Raw genomic sequence first — 16,264 nt, 5'->3', positions numbered from 1 at the left:
AAGGTAGGAATTATCCCCACTGCTGTAGAGATAATTGGGTGTTTCTCTGATGAGTACAGAGGGAATTTTTCTCCAAAATCCAGGTTGCTTAAGAGTAGTTCAAAACAAGGTCATCTGCTACATTCTTTGTAGCATTAACAGAACAGCCATTATTAGTGTGGATAGCATGGCAAGTTAAGTTGTGGCCAGGCTATAATACAGTCAAATAGCAGGTTCTTAAAAGCAATGATCTTATAGTAAGCTGCAGAAACAAAGGCAAGCTGTAGTAGGAGGTACTGGGAAGCAAGCACACTGTTTGCTCTTTAGCTTCAGAAAGCTGTATTGAAAAATCTTCTGATCTGTGTGAGCAGGGTATTTATTTCCAGACTGGACGAGGGAACTGTTTGGATTTTTCAAGTTCTTTTTTTCCTCACTGAGAGCTCCAGGGTAGGGTTTTGTGTTTGCAGATACAGTTTTTATCTAATTATATATTCAAACCTTCAATTAAGAATAAAGTTTTGCTTGTCTTCTGAGCAGTCTTATCATCCTGCAGCACATCTATATCAGTGGCTGTTAAACTCTAGGCTGCTGTTTAAATGATCCAAGTAGCTTATCTGTCATACATAATACAGCAGCCAACAGTGTCAACATTTTCTGACCTACAAATTGGTTCTGATTTATATCTCATGCACAAGTGTGGTTATTTGTAGACAGTAGGGTTGCTGCTTCAAATCATCGACTTTAAAAAGGTAGAGTTTTTGCTGAAAATTACATTAGCAGTTGGCATTTTTGTTCCTATCATTGCTTTTCAAAGTATCACAGAGACTAGAAATTGCTTGCACCAGCAGTGTTGGGTGAGTAAGCTGTACTGGGGTGGTGGGAAGGGTCTGGTGATATTACTTCCTGCAAAATGATTTGTGAAATGGGAGATTGCTTTTGCAAATCGCACTTGATAAAGCACCATTAAAATGAGAAATGTTTGTTTTAAGCTGGATACTCTATGAGAAACCCAATTTTGAAGGCCCCTCTATACCATTGGAAGAAGGAGAGCTGGAACTCCCAGATATTTGGGGTACAGGTACTTCTGAAGAGCAAAATGAGTGCAGATCTCTGAAGCCTGCAGTGATTGGTTCGATAAGACATGTTGTTAAGGCAAGTAATAGAAGTAAAGTAAAACTTTTATAGGTCTTAATGCTTGGTGATGTTCTATAGCAAAATAAATGTGGGGGGTGGAGGTTGCACGATGAGGATTATGGTAACATCCACTGGAAGGATAGGACAAGCAAAAAAGTTAGCATTTTTTGTTAGAATAGCCCTCAGACTGTATGTACAGCTTATGCTCTTTAGGCTGATCAGTTTCTCAGGAAAAACATCCTAGAAAATCATCAGTAATTCCACAGACTCATTTTAAAAAGGTTGTGTGGGGGGTTTTCTGCTTTTTATAATATAAACCAAATATGCCCTCAGCATGAACTTGAGTGTTAAACACCACACCTTGTTTGATACTCAAAAAAATAGCCCAAGTATGTGCAGACTTACCACGAGTTTAGCACGTGGTGGAACAGCCTCCCTACATGCACTTTTAACCTACTATTAAGTAGTTGCCTTTTCAGGTTGTCAAAACAAGTATGAGCTATTTGACTAGGAAGAGAAATGGGAGGAATATATATTGCTTGTAACTACAATTCTTGTTTAAATTACTATTGTCTTCAAGAATGTCTTGCTTGGTGTTGTTAGAATTTAATTTGCTAGAGGAGATTTTAACTGATGAAAGATGGTGCATTCCTAGATGGCAGAAAGTAAACAATACAGATGTTTATTAGAGATTGAGTGACTCTTGGTCCAGAGATGAGCGAAGTGGTCTGTTTGTTCTTTTACTATAGGCAACTAATAGCAGTAGTAATTGAGAAGGGGGGAAAACATTTAAAATAAATAGGTGTTTCAAAACTGATTTAGTTATCCACATCAATTACAGAACTTGCTGCACAGATGAAGTGATTATGGTAATCTTCATTTTTCAGGATTACAGGGTTTGCCGAATTGATTTGTATACAGAACCTGAAGGGTTAGGAATTGTGACTTCCTTTTTTGATGACACTGAAGAAGCTGGGGTGTTTGGCACAACTCAGAAGACCTGTTCTATCAAAGTACACTGGGGCATGTGAGTGCATAGTTCTGTATGAACGTGTACTGCTATGAAAGGAATTTGTTTTAAGCCATTGGTTTTACCTCTCAGACATGCAAGCAAGCTAATGTTCATTCTAGTCCTATATTTTGGTAGTATTTGTTGACAATAGCATTAGTACATCGTTGTAATGCTTCATCCTTGAGGAGGTTGACCTCTTAAATGTTTTGTGTTAGAGCCAGTTTCTCTTCTGCTTGCATGTTATAGAGAGGGAGTAAACCTGGTGTATTTGCTACAAACTAGTCAGTTTGCCTCTCCTGCTCTTTCTCATTCAGGCAAACATCAGAAGTGAGAGTGAATGGATGAGCTGTTGTGATAAGGCCACGTTTCCTGCTTCCTGTCCTCTAAACCTGAAATCATTGTACTAAAAGGAGAAAATTTTTAAGTCTTCCTCTTGCAAAATAAGACTGAGTGTAATGTGTGGACTCTGGAAAGCAATCTTGTATTTCATGGTGCATTATAATCGATGTTTTTGTGGTGATGTTTAGGACACGTAATGTCACCTGAAAATATCTACCCATATGAGTTAGGAGTGTAATGTATCATGAACTAAGCAAGCTTTTATGAGAAAGGAAATCTCTAAGGACCAATCCAAACAATGTACCAGTGGTAATTTTGGTAACTAAATAAGTAAACTTGTAAATAGGTACTGAAAATATGTCCCAGTAGTACTAGGAAAAGTATGCAGAAGAGGGAGGCTGATTTCAAAAAAAGTGAGGGTGGAACCACTTTCAATGGTGTTGGGTCCTGCAGAACATTTTTCAGGGTGTAAAAACTTTGGTTGTTGGCTCTGTTGTGTCTGAGCACTGATAGTATGGGCCTTGCTGCAAATAGTCTATTTAAGGATTGAAAAGTGCCTAACTAAAATGTTATATACCACTTCAAAGATATATTCAAATATACCACATGATGGATAGGGCATTTTAGTTGTTAGGTAAAGGGTATTATGTCTGATTAAATCTTTTTATCTGGATTTGGGGAAAAATGGAGCACTTGAGTATGTAGGAAAACTTGAAAGTATCCAAGGAGATAGTTCTCCCACAGGAGCTGGCTTCTGTTGAACTGCAAGCTTAATCCCAATTACATGTCTGCCAAGAGTCATGAAATCAGATACGTTATTTGGAGGTTGATTATTAATTGACTTAATCTACCTCAACACTTTATTTCTCTCCCTCACTTAAAACCGTTCTGTGAATCCTGAAAAAGATTTTTTTGAAAGGATGACAGGTCCTTTTTTTGTTTTACTGTGGTAGCATTTTTTTTTTCAGTAAATCTATGTAAACTCTTACTGTAATAATTTCTCTCTCTTCAATTGAATCCCTTGAGGGAAGGCAGACTAATAATTGCACCAGGAAGCACAAAAGACAGTTGGAAAAGAATCTTTCTCAGATACTAGTTCATTAGTCCACTGTAGAGAGAAGTGGCTTTTGCCAGTTGCTTGCATTTGAAATTCCATAAATTGCTGCTGCTTTTTTTCATGTTGCAGGCTTTTTCCTTTCCTTTAGTTTGCAGGCAAGACATAGTTCACTACATTGGCAGTTGAAGGAGTCTCTGATTTTGAGTCACCTGGCCATGAGGGTGTGGTTGAATCTTCTTAAAGTTTCCCAGTGCTCATGCTTAATTGTTGTTTACTAAAACCTGCCAACAGAAATGAGTCAGTGCACCTTTATCTTCTGATTGTACCCCCTCCTTTGGTCTCTGCTGTGTTTAAATTCTTGCACTGAAGTTACAAGCTTATTCTGCAGTCCTACTGTAGGACACAGAATATAGCAAACATTTGGCTATAGACAACAAGGAAACTAATACTCCTTGTTTGTTTCTTGGAACTGTGTGTCTGCACTGAGGCTTATGCCAGCTTACATCACCTTGAAATCTACCTTTCAAGCATGGTAGAGTGATGGAATATTTTTACATCTTTCTGATATTACCAGATTTATACATTACGATCCTTACATGCTGAAGAGGTTGTCTGCAAAACGTGTTCCTGTTTAGTATGTGTTTTTCACTTCTCTGTACTGAACTGAGAGATGAGTTAATTTAACTGGAAGAACTACAGTGCCATCTTCTATGCAGAGATCAGCAGCATGTGTCTTTATTTCCAGTAATTGATTACTGGTTAAGATTTTGTTGAAAAAGCTTTGAAAAACTACTGTTGCTGTTCCAATCAGGAATTTTGAAAATTATGTTTTTCAAAGCAGACTTATTGGTAGTTACAAACCATGAGAAAGTAAATTTCTAAGGAATTGCCAGGTTTTTCTATGTATTAGTAAATAGTAGAAGTTTAGCATTCCCCATTGAACAGACTTCACAACAACTCCAAGTCTAGGTTAGTAAAGATCTTTCAACTTCTTGAAAATTGGTTTTGCATATATTAAAACAATTAAAAAAGAATTCACAGTAACTTCAACTCTTGAAATTCAGTCTAAGACTTGTGTTGACCCCAGCTAAGACAGGGAAAAACTCTTCGCTGTCTGTTTTACTGATTTCTTTTTTTGGCCTCTTCAAAGAAAGCACATGCACTGGTGGTGGTGGTTCCTGCACAGACACATAAGTTTGCCATTTCACCAGTTGACAGTCTTCATGTTAAAGTCAAAGAAATAGAATTTTATTAAGGATACAATGCTGTCTTTTCTAAAGTAAACACATTGCCTTGTTCAGAAATATTCTGGGGGTTTTATTTTTTATTTTCCTTTCTCTCTTACTTTAGATGGCTAATTTATGAAGAACCTGGTTTCCAGGGAGTCCCTTTAATGTTAGAGCCTGGTGAATATCCTAATTTAGCGTTCTGGGAGAAGAAGGAAGCCTATATCAGGTCTATGAGGCCCTTGAAAATGGTAAAATACTTCTTCTACTTGCAATTTATGTTACCTGTGTTTAATCATGACTTAAAGTGGCTAGATTTTTCAAATCACTAAAAAATGTAACTCTTTAAAAACTGAAATTTTTAATCTATAAAATTCTTGAATTTCTACCATTTGATGCATTCATTTCTGCCTTCAGTTTTCCTATGTTTACTTGTGTTTTTCAGTTAGGCTTTCAACTTAATTCTGTATTTAAGAGCTGATGACTCTTATAGTTGTCTGGAGGTTGTGTAAGTATAGATAACTATTTTTCTTTTAACAGGGTGGTCGCAAAGTTGAATTCAGTGGAGATCCAAAGGTAAAATTCAATATTTTTTTGATTCTCCAGGGGTATTTTATGATACATGAGCTACACATAGGTAGATAAATATATCTTGGTCATGTACTGACTACTTTTGGTTTAGTGGCTGGTTTTGCTGTGTGTGACCACACCATGAAACTGCAAATTTTGTCACACTTATTGCATAAGTATTAACAGCCATCTGGGTAATGCACATGGGTAATCAACATTCAAGCCCTCATGTTGTATCTCCTAAAGGAAAGACCTCTTAAAGAGAATGGAGAGATCCCACTAATTATCTTCATAATCTTGTCTTTTCTCTCAATGAATCTTTTGAAAAGAATCTGTCATCAGAATTTGTCATACTCTGCAATTTTTCTTTTACCTCATTTCTGCCACAGATAATCATTTATGAGAAGCCTTTCTTTGAAGGGAGACATGTGGAAATAGAATCAGAAATCTTTATGCTCAATGACAAGGAATCAGAAGACAAGACAAGACTTCCTCTTACATCAGTGGGATCCATGAAAGTGCTGGGAGGAGTGTAAGTGTGGGAAAACACCTGCAGTGTTTCCCCTTCAAGAAAAATAGTAAATCCACAGAATGTAATTTGCAGTAGACAAATTTACTACTAAATTTATTTTCTCTGTCTTCCTAGTTTTGGGGTTTAGATATGTGCTTGGGTTATATTTGCAACTGTTCATAGCATAAGAACAAATTTCACACATCTGCATCTGCTCCATAACAACGCGGAGTGGCAGTTTTCCATTTTCACACACGTAACTCTCTTGTTGTTACTTAGTTGGGTTGCTTATGAGAAGCCAGGATTTGAAGGCCATCAGTACTTGCTGGAAGAAGGAGTGTATCAGGACTGGAGAGACTGGGGTGGCTATGATGAAGAGTTGCAGTCACTGCGACCGATTGTTGGAGTAAGTTCCATGAACATGTAAGAGTCATCTCCTGAGTGCACTGAGACATCACATTGCATATTCCTTCTGATGCTTCTCTTTCTTTCTACAGGACTTCACGAGCTCCCATATGATAATGTACAGTGAGAAGGACTTTGGGTCAAAGGGTTCCAATATTAATGTGTTAGGAATTATTTCCAATTTGAAAGACACTGGATATGGGCTGAGGACACAGTCTATAAATGTGCTAAGTGGCGTGTAAGTGACATTTTAAATTGTTGTTTAATTTTAAATGCACTATTCTTTTTAGAAGTTGATAGTTGCATATGTATTTCAGCAGCTTGATTTCTAATGTCTGTGTGGAGTCATCAGATAAAATTTTCTGCCGTTGTCTGCAGAATGTAAAAAGTAAAGTTGCAAACATGTACAGCAAATCAGTTTTCTTCTCACTATGAGATCAGATGATCCCAGGAAGTGCTGGCTTACTGACACATAAGGTATAGAAATAGATTACATTATATCAGAGAGGTAGAAATACTTTGTTCTTATGACTATATTTTTAAAAAAATGCTTCAACAGCAAAATTGTTATGGAACAATTTTCCAGTTTTTAAATTAATTTTCAGGCTTCTTGTGTTTGACTAAAGGCAAATTGCTTGCTTTTTTTCTCAGCTCTGTTTAAAATGGAGGTAACTCCTGCCATGCTCACTCGCCCATTCTGATATTTAGGAGGCTTTTGTCTGTTCTGAAAAGTAAAATTGCATTTGCAGTGAATCCGATAAGTTAATAATGTTTCAGTACATTATTACATTACAGTACATTATTACATTCAGTGGTGGTTTTATTGTGTATTTTTTCAATACGATGGTACCCAGAACTTTGCATTGCCATGGCCATTAACAACTCTTACTTTTTGTGCTACGTGTTGTCACATGCAGCTGCTAAGTTGATAGACTTTGCTTTTTTGATTTGTTCAGTGCATCAGTTGCAGGTTGAGTGTCATGGCCTTGCAGATGGCATTGAAGTGCTTTGGAAATGCAAACAAATATTAGCAATCATAGCTCCAAATATACAAAATTATTCAAAGTACTAGAACCAAAAGAGTATGTGGTGTACGGTATCCCTGCCTTGTATGCAGGTGCCTTGCTGAAAGTTCTGCCTTGCCCAGCCACACCCTAAATCTTTCCGTGTGTTATTTGTGTGATATCTCCGCAGGCTTCGGATAAAGACTGCAGAATTAAGCTCTGTGAATTCCAGAGGAATGCTTTTAATCTGAATCTGAATATGGTGCAACAGGGGGGGGGGTGTTTCTGCCTAGTGGCCTTTGAATCCACTGTGCCCTTTTTGTCTTCTGTTAGACGCAAGGGAGATCCATGGGAGTCACCTCTGAAGGCTGGGAAAGAGAATGTGGGTTACCTATCACACCCTTTGTGTAGCTGTTGTAGTAAATGTTGCAGCTGAGATAGGAATCATACTTGAGTTTGAGTATTCCATAATTAGGAATGACTGATACTCTGTGATGGTAAAGGCAGCTGGAAGTCACTGCAAACAAAATTCTTGTCCCATAGTGCTGCTGCTCCTGTAATCTCACCTTGTTGTCTCTTAAGGATGTAATTTGTAGCAATAAGCTTTTTGAAAATGTAGATAGATTGCTCATAATGGGTGACTCTTAAGTCTCATAGGACCCTTTTGTTTCCAAAGAGGTTGTGAGTGTTTGGGGTTTTTGTGGTGGTGTTCTTACTAAATGTTAATGTATCAGCAAGGCTGAATGATTCATGTTAAGTCATGCTTAACAGGTAGAAATTTTTTGTGTCTTTCTTTTCAAGGATCTGTCATAGAACAATGAATAATCCACTGAGCAATTTCCTGAGCTGCTTAGACTGTAATTTAGATAATGTCAGAGTGAACTGTGACAGATTCAGTAAAAGCTTGTTGTAATATTTTGAAGTAACCTTCCTGGTATCATATGGAAAATACTTGATCAAAAAAAAAAAAAAAACAAAATTAGAGATGTAAGAAGCCCTGAACTTTTCATAGACACACTTTTAACCACAGGTATCTAGGGTAAGCAGTTATGGCAGTAAGAGATAACAGATGGCATGTATTTCCCACATAATTAATTTAATTGCTCTTTAATTTAAAGGTTATATCAAAGAAAAGAAAACCTGACACTGCAGTGCACAGATACTACTGAACAAGTTCTAAGCTATGCTGCATCTCTAACATGTATGCTAAAGACAGCCTAGCTCTGCATCTAGGGAGTGAATATTTCATATGAGAGTATTTGAAGACTAGCTTTTAAATTTTTCAGTGGCTGTCTTTCTGAAGAATGATTCCAGGCAATATTTTAACATCTTTGTGAAATCCATTGTAAAGACATCCTCCCCAAAATATCCTAAGGTGAAGAAGATTGGCTTCTTTAAAAAGGAAAATCCTTTGCTCTTGAGCATTCTTCAGAAATTGGCCAAGTGTAAAACCCAGGATATTTTGTTATTCTGCCATTGGGGTGGGAGAAAGAAATCCAGACTGCCTGAAAATAGGAGACCTTTCTGCTTGTAAGTAGGGTTTGATCTTTACTTTCAAATTGGCAGAATTTTAAGTTGCTAGGATTTACTAACAACAGGTAACACCCTTTACAAGTTTAAGCAAGTACTAAAATCAACTGTTGAACAATTTTGATTTCCTCTCTGCTTAAAAATTCTTTAAGCTTATATTTAATAGCCATCACAGGAATAGCATATTTGAAGTGCGCTTTTTCTTTATCCATAACCACATCAAATTTTTGCTAAAAGTACCAAAAAAGCTCCCGTCTTTTAGGTGATCCTTTTTTAACTTGGTGGAAGAACTTTTCCAGGTGTGTGGGCTTTCTGTTTTGTTTTGTTTTGCTTTTTATGTAGGTGTTTGTCTTACTGTGTTCATGTAGTTTTTCCCTGGTTTTCCCCCAATTTTCGAGCAATTAATCTACAGTGCAGATTTGGCTGCCTAGTGGATAGCTGATATTAAGGAAATCAGATGGATAGCAGTATTAAGGAAATCATTAGGTCATGAGTAGTTCACATACAGGAGCCAGAATATAGTAAGTTTAATTTAGATGCACTAGGGAAAGTAATATGGCTGAAATTAAAGACATGTGAGGTAAAAGAACAAAACTTCCCTGGGAGCTGAAAAGGGCAAGACCCCTTGAGTTACCTTGTGGGAGAACATTTCAAAGTTTCCACTTCCTTTCATCTCTGAACTGAACTGAACTAGTGATCTAAAGAACCTTTCAAGAAGTAATGAAATTAAAATTTGCAGGTCTGTGGGATACTAGGAATCACAAGCACAAAGGAGTATGATAGAGAACCTGTTTTCTCTCTTTCCTATATATAGAATATTATTACCTCATCCTCTCTGTTAATCATGCAACAGATCTGCCAAGTGCCAGTTAACTCCTGGCCCCTTGTGGTCTGATTAGCATATATGGGCCAATTTAAACCTGATGTCTCCATATAGTATTTAAGCTTTACAGACTGTGGATTCTATTTGAGACCTGAAGGAGTGCTTCTGTACCCAAAAACTTGCTTTTTACAACTAAGGCATTTAGTTTAGTACAGTGGTTGCCATTTCTCTCATAGCTGAGAGGGAAGGTCGTTCCAGGACTGGAGTGATCTGTCCTGTCCTAAGATGAGTCTGAGCAATACAAAAAGGAGGATTGGCCCTTGCAGCTGACATTAGAGAGAGCATATACATGATGAGAAATGGCCGATGTTTTAAGATAAAGTTAGGTAAGATGAATCCTGGGCTACTTGTAGGCGAAGCTGATTTTTGCAGTTATGTGTGCGTGAGTTCTTTTCTTCCAGATGCTCTTTGGAGCTGCACTTCCTACACATGGAAGGTTCTGGGGAAAGATACTGTGCATGTAATAGTCCTAACAATGTAAATGACACTTTTCTCTACATCTCTGGTTCCAGTGGCATGGTTGGTGCAGAGGAGTCAAGGTCTCTAGCACCACCCTGCCAGCAGCCTGGGATGAGGCTGCTGCTGAGCCTCAAATATACTCAAAATACTAAGGCATTTTATGTAGGGCTGGGGGTTACAAAAACTGTTGTGTTAGGAGAACGTGCTCCCTGTGGGGCAAGGTTGTTGTTGCGATGCTGCAGAGTAGTACTTGAGATTTGTGGTGTCTGGCAGCTGGGATGTGACTCTCTTGCTCAGGTGTGGAGGTGATGTCTTGCTCTCCAGGCCTTTCTGTTAGTCAGAAGCTGGATTACAGCAGTGCTTCTTCCTAGGGATAGTTTTGAGGTCTGACAGGTTTAGCTGGTACTGGATGTAGCTGCCTGTCCTTGATGTTGTTATTACTACTCTCAGCAGTCAGTATGGGCTTCTGAATGAAGTGGAAATACGCAGGTACTTCACCAATAAACTCTGAGTCTACAAACCCTCTAACTGCATGGGCTCACTTGCATGGGAGAGTGGTGCTTACTTATTTAAACTGCTTTGATTTCAACTTAAACATGGGTTTAAAGTGAGATTCATTTATTACTTCTGTATTCAGGCTTCTTTGTAGATGAGAAGAAGCAAAATAACTATTATCAAGAGATTCTTAGGGGGCATCTGGTATGTTTTATCTTTCACTTCATATAAGAAATGCTTTTTTGCATAGTTGTCAGCCAAGTTAAACTGTCATTCTCTGTAGCCATAGCCTGGCATTTGTACATTGAAAAATTTAATAAGTATCTGCTGAAGAAATTGGTTAGGGAAACTTCATATTCACAGCTTTCACTATGTGTAGCATAGAGATATAGACATACCTGAAATAATCTGAACTGTCTGCTCAATTTATCATACATACCAATGTCTCTTTGATGCATTGGTATGAGATGATTTTGAAATGTGCCTTGAAATATGCCTTAAGTAATTAGTGCATAACAAGTTAAAATAATTGACTGTCTGAGGCAAACCATGAAATATGAATAGTGATAAATGGAAATCACTGAGTGCTTGCCATGAACAAATAATATGAAGTTCATACTTTCAGCACATACATGTTAATGCAACTTTATTTCAGTTTGAAGTTATTCCACATCTTGTATATGCAGAGACTGGCTTGGAACAGAACTGTAGCAATGTAGAATCCAGTTGTTCAACACATGTAGATCATTTTATGGTGAATTTAAATGGTGAGAGTTAGACTCCACTATAAATCTTAAATTCTGTATCATTTTACTGCTTTATGGTGTGAAATTTTTTCTTAGTGTTGAAATGCTGTAAGGCTGCTCTGAAAGTGGGTTTTGGCATAACCTAGCATACAGTCATGCATCAGCTAAAATTAAAAAGTGGTTTACTTGGAATAGAAGATTATGTTCTATAATCAGGAGCCAGCAAGATGTCCTGATCCCTGCATAAATATAATGAATGTGGCCAGTAACTGTGGCCAGTTCTAATATTTGCATTAAAAAAAACCAAAAAGCACCAAACAAAACAAAAACACACACAAAAACAAGTGAAAACCACCAAACAAAACTAGAATGAGTTTTAAAAAGAGCCAGAATGTAATTATGGGAAAGTTTGGGAAGTCTAGCAGTAAAAGGGAACATTAGTTTTTAGGGTATCACAAAATTAAAGTAGTGCAGATGCAGGAATGTTTTACCTGGGCATTCAGTATAGGGTCAGGGTCAGAAGAATGGGGTCAGGGTCAGAAAAATACCATAATAGAAAGTTTATTGAAAAACAGTAGACTGTGTATAGCAAAAGTAGCTGGTAGCAGATAGTTCAGATGAGAAATAAAGCACTGCAGGAGGGAAGTGAATGTCGGAGAGATTTTCGTGATGATTTGTTTGCTTTTCTAATACTTCCAGTGTGTATCTCAAAAGTTCAGTGTCTTTCAAAAAGGCATCTTCTGACTGAGACATGAGCTGTAGCTCAAGCAGAAATCTGAGTTTGTGGCCTGTGTCAGGCATGAGGTCTGGCTGAATAATAATCAATGGCTTTGAATTTAAACACATTACTCTGGTAAAATTTGTGATGGTTTTAATGCTTAACTTTCAAGGATGTTCTTCCTCCCAGTGTCTGTTTTCTAGCAGGGCACAGACTGCTCTCATTAATGTATGTGCCTGTTGCTGCAACTGAACTTACTGTTGGTGTGTGTGTTGGTGTTTGTTTTAACATAAGGGAACCGTATATACAGGTGATATTAAAAATCAGTATTCCTATATCTACTGCCCAGATTACTCTGAAAGTTAGTTTTATAAAAAAAAATTGTATCCTGATAATCTGTTTTTCTAGAGAAGATCTAGATAAAAATTCTGATTGGATTTAGATAAAATAATAGAATTGTGAAACATGTCCAAATATTCTTAGTGGGGACAGCTCTTAGGATATCTAGCAGATGATGTATTTGAACTTGTGGTCTTTAGCATATAGTGTGACTTTCACTCATTACCCTGTGTTTCTCTCTCTCTTAGGTGGGTGGCTTATGAGAATCCTGAGTTTACAGGGGAGCAGTATGTACTGTCTAAAGGGCTGTATCCCAGCATTGAGGCATGGGGGGGCAAGAATTGCAAAATATCATCAGTTCAACCCATTGTTATGGTAAGGAGTTCAGTTCATAGCTGTTCTGCAAGTTTCACTGATGTATTTGGAGCTATACTTTTTCTATCAAATCCAGTTTATGTACATTCTTTAAACAATAATTAAAAGTAGACTTTTGTATATTTGTTATTTTATCACTGTTTAAAATGTATTTCTTCCTTCTGTTTTTTTCCTTCAAAATTCTGCAGGATGTTGTTGGAAGTGAAAGGGGTAAAGTGAAGGTAAGATACTTCTTTAAGTGCATTAAACATACTTTGTAGTGTCTGTAACATGTAGAAATAAACAGCTTTTTGTCTGTTGTAACACCAGCACTGATGGCTGACTGGTTGGACACTGTGAGAACCACAGGTGAAGGGAGGCTGCTTCCCAAACTTTATAGCTAAGAAATAATAAAGCCCAAGGAAGGTGGGATTTAAGAAGCAGTAGCTGTCAGAACTTAGGGTACAGGCAATATTTGGTTCAGCAAGTGAGCTGTTAGGGGTCATCAGGGCTTATTCTGAGGATCTGGAGTCTGCAGCCCTCACCTATCTGGATTCTGTTGTTGAGGTGAGGGCTTCACAAGTTAAATGTTGTTTGTGGTACAGTCATGACTTAATTCCTTTTGAACCTAGTTCTTCTGTTAATGGTGGGTGAGCTTAGGGAATCTCTTTCACTCACAAATATATCTGAGTTAATGCTATCTTTGTCAGTAACTAAAAGAAATAAATGTCAGGGAGAACTTGTCTGTTCAGTGAGTTAACCAATTTTCACATTGGACTGTCTCCTATGTGCAAGTACTATTTTGGCAGTGAGGCCAATGGGCGGCTTTTTTCATCCTTTCATAACTCTGAGCTTTTTCATGTTTGTCCCTGTGAAAAGTCACCTTTATTTTCATTTTAGTAAGAATGGTGAGTGTGTTACGGAACTAAAATCTAGGCAGAAAAGTCTTAGCTTTCTGTTTTTGCATTCTTGATGAAAAGCATGCCTCGCTGGTATCTCCTGCACAGGCATAACGTATAAACCGCAGGGAATAAAAATCTCATTATTTTCAGCTTATTTTCAGCTGTGTGCATGAAAAAATACTTGCATATATGTATATAATGTGCCTATTAAGACCTTATCCTGAGGAAACAAAGAAGTTGTGGCTTGTAGTCAACCGACTGCATCCCTTGTCAGCATGTTCCTCTGTGGAGAACACTGTACATGCCCACACTCGTATCTCTGTCAAGAGTGAATAAAGCTGGTAGGCATGTGATAATGCGAATGACTTCTGTGTGATCAGGGTTAATTATCCTCTATCCAAATTAGCAGGTTTGCTGCTTAGATTTTTTTTTTTTTTCTTTTTAACAAGAACAAAAGACTCCAGGTGACGTATCCTCTCTCATCCTCCGAGCAGAGGAAGGACTGACATGACTGTAACTAAAGCTTTCAAAGGCACATAAAGCCCATGTACCCTGGGAGTATATGCCATGTCTGTTGGCTCTCTGAATACTTTGCCAAGATTATGCACCACTTATGTTCTGAGAGACAGACAGTTTTCACATGATGGGAAGAGAATGTGTCTTGGAAACTAAACAGATTAATAATCAAAACCACTTATGGCCCTTTAGTAAAGATGTGCCATTCTGTGGGAATTAAATTCCTCTCCAGCAGATAGTCCAGGAGCTGTCTTTTTTTATGTTGTAATTATTTTGTATGTTACTGAGTAATTTGCAGCCAGAGGTAATTTTTTGGTAGTGTTTTACCTTGCTGTCTTGAACAAGTACTGCAACACTGAAGAGGTAACAAAAAAAATAATAAATTGATACAACTGAGGAATTTGGGTTGTTATGTTTTAATCTAATTATAGGGGTAATGGTGGAGACATATTACTGAATATTGAAAAATTAATTGTTTTTAAATATCTTCATAACTTTTTAAAGGTCCAGTTATTTTCAGAGCCGGAATTCAAGGGTAACTGCCAAATAATAGAAAAAAACACAAGATGTATTGACTCATTTGCTGTGAAGTCTTCAAAAATTTTAGATGGCAGGTAAGTTATATTGAATGAATACTGCAAAATCACTAAAATATAGAAGTTTTTTAAAAGCAGTCAGCTTTCTAACACCTGATGTTTACATATCAATCTTCAGCTTGTCAGACAAAAGACAGTAAATAATGTTTCTGTTGGTAGCTCCTGCTAAAGAGTGAGAAAAATTAGCATTGTTTTACTTGCACAGAATTCTTAAGAGGTAATTTCTTCTCCTTTTTCCTGCAGCTGCATAGTGTATGACCAGAAAGAATTCTCTGGTAACCAGTATGTGTTAGAAGAAGGAATCTATCCTGATCTGACAGCGATGGGTTGTTCACCCCAGGCAGTTATAAAATCCTTACGGATTATCAATATTGTAAGTATAGCTATTAGAAATATTGTAAAGATGAGTACACTGATGAGCCTGCCCTCCCAGTTTTGTGCAACAGTAAAAATGCTAGGGATGCACAGACAACAGAAGAGTAGTTTTAGGTTTGTTTCTGTGCAGTAGCAGCTAAATGTCCTGGCTGCAGTCAGGTTTTTTTTGACTTCTGTGCTGGTTGTGCAACAGAGAGGACACAACAGAAGCAGCTGCCTGGGATCACTGTTTTGAATAACAGCTCATGAAAGGACTTCTGTAAAACAAAACAAGGATGTGTCAGACTCTTTATTTGGCAGTAGGAGAGACCACTTTGAGCGGGATGAAAAATGTCAGCCCGAGAGTGTGAAGATTGTACTGTACTGCAAACCCTGGTTTTTATGCATATTTAAAAAGCAAAACTAAGCAACTTTGCATGAAATACATGTAATTACTAAACACTATTGCTATCATCAAGGAAACGCAATTTGAGTTAATCAGGAAATAATGCACCCTTCAAGGTAAAGTACAGCAACACCCAATGCCATTTAGCAAAATTATTGTTGTTACGTGTGGTGGATACAAACTAAACAACATTTACATATTTTGTAACTCATCGGTGGTGAGGAACAAGTTTGCTCAAGCCTATAACTAATCATTATAATGGATCATATATGGAACCTGCAAGTATCTTTTAAGATCAAAGTAATTACTAGGAAAGTGTGGTCAAGAACCCAGGAACTTAAGGCAATATGAAGAAATTGCACTCATTCTAAAAAGTTGGAGTACTCTGTTGGCTGCTTCTCTGAATTTGGCAAATTTGTTGCACTGCAGTAGAATTTTGGTCATTTGTCAGGGATGTAGCAGTTGAGGAAGGATGGATAAAATGTGTCTTCCTCAGTCATCTTTCCCAAGCATTTTGATGTACAAACATCAGGTTATGTCTTCCCAAAGAACTCCTTCACTGTCCAGTAGGCAGATTGTATTGAAAACAATAGAAGTGTTTCTGTAGCCAAGCTTAGTGGCTGAATTAATGTCCATGAATTAATTAGGCTATAATATAATATACATCAGTATCAAGTTCTTGGGTTTAAAATGCTTCTTTCAAACTAGAAGAATCAACTTACTTTGGGA

The 16,264-nt window shown here is 37.4% G+C and overlaps 1 protein-coding gene across 1 annotated transcript in view; it reads left to right on the top strand.

The window, feature by feature from the left end:
* Positions 1-16,264, top strand: part of CRYBG1 (crystallin beta-gamma domain containing 1) — a 40,539-nt gene that overhangs the window by 10,753 nt on the left and 13,522 nt on the right. Inside the window, exons 7-17 of the mRNA XM_030447733.1 lie at positions 969-1,131; positions 2,001-2,140; positions 4,872-4,998; positions 5,288-5,323; positions 5,707-5,849; positions 6,108-6,234; positions 6,326-6,471; positions 12,656-12,782; positions 12,971-13,003; positions 14,684-14,793; positions 15,019-15,148. Of these exons, the coding sequence (XP_030303593.1) occupies positions 969-1,131; positions 2,001-2,140; positions 4,872-4,998; positions 5,288-5,323; positions 5,707-5,849; positions 6,108-6,234; positions 6,326-6,471; positions 12,656-12,782; positions 12,971-13,003; positions 14,684-14,793; positions 15,019-15,148 (1,282 nt within the window). The remainder of the gene's footprint in view (positions 1-968; positions 1,132-2,000; positions 2,141-4,871; positions 4,999-5,287; positions 5,324-5,706; positions 5,850-6,107; positions 6,235-6,325; positions 6,472-12,655; positions 12,783-12,970; positions 13,004-14,683; positions 14,794-15,018; positions 15,149-16,264) is intronic.

Source organism: Calypte anna, chromosome 3 (assembly GCF_003957555.1).
Source record: "Calypte anna isolate BGI_N300 chromosome 3, bCalAnn1_v1.p, whole genome shotgun sequence".
Lineage (NCBI taxonomy): Eukaryota > Metazoa > Chordata > Aves > Apodiformes > Trochilidae > Calypte > Calypte anna.
This window is presented reverse-complemented; position numbering and strand designations above follow the sequence as displayed.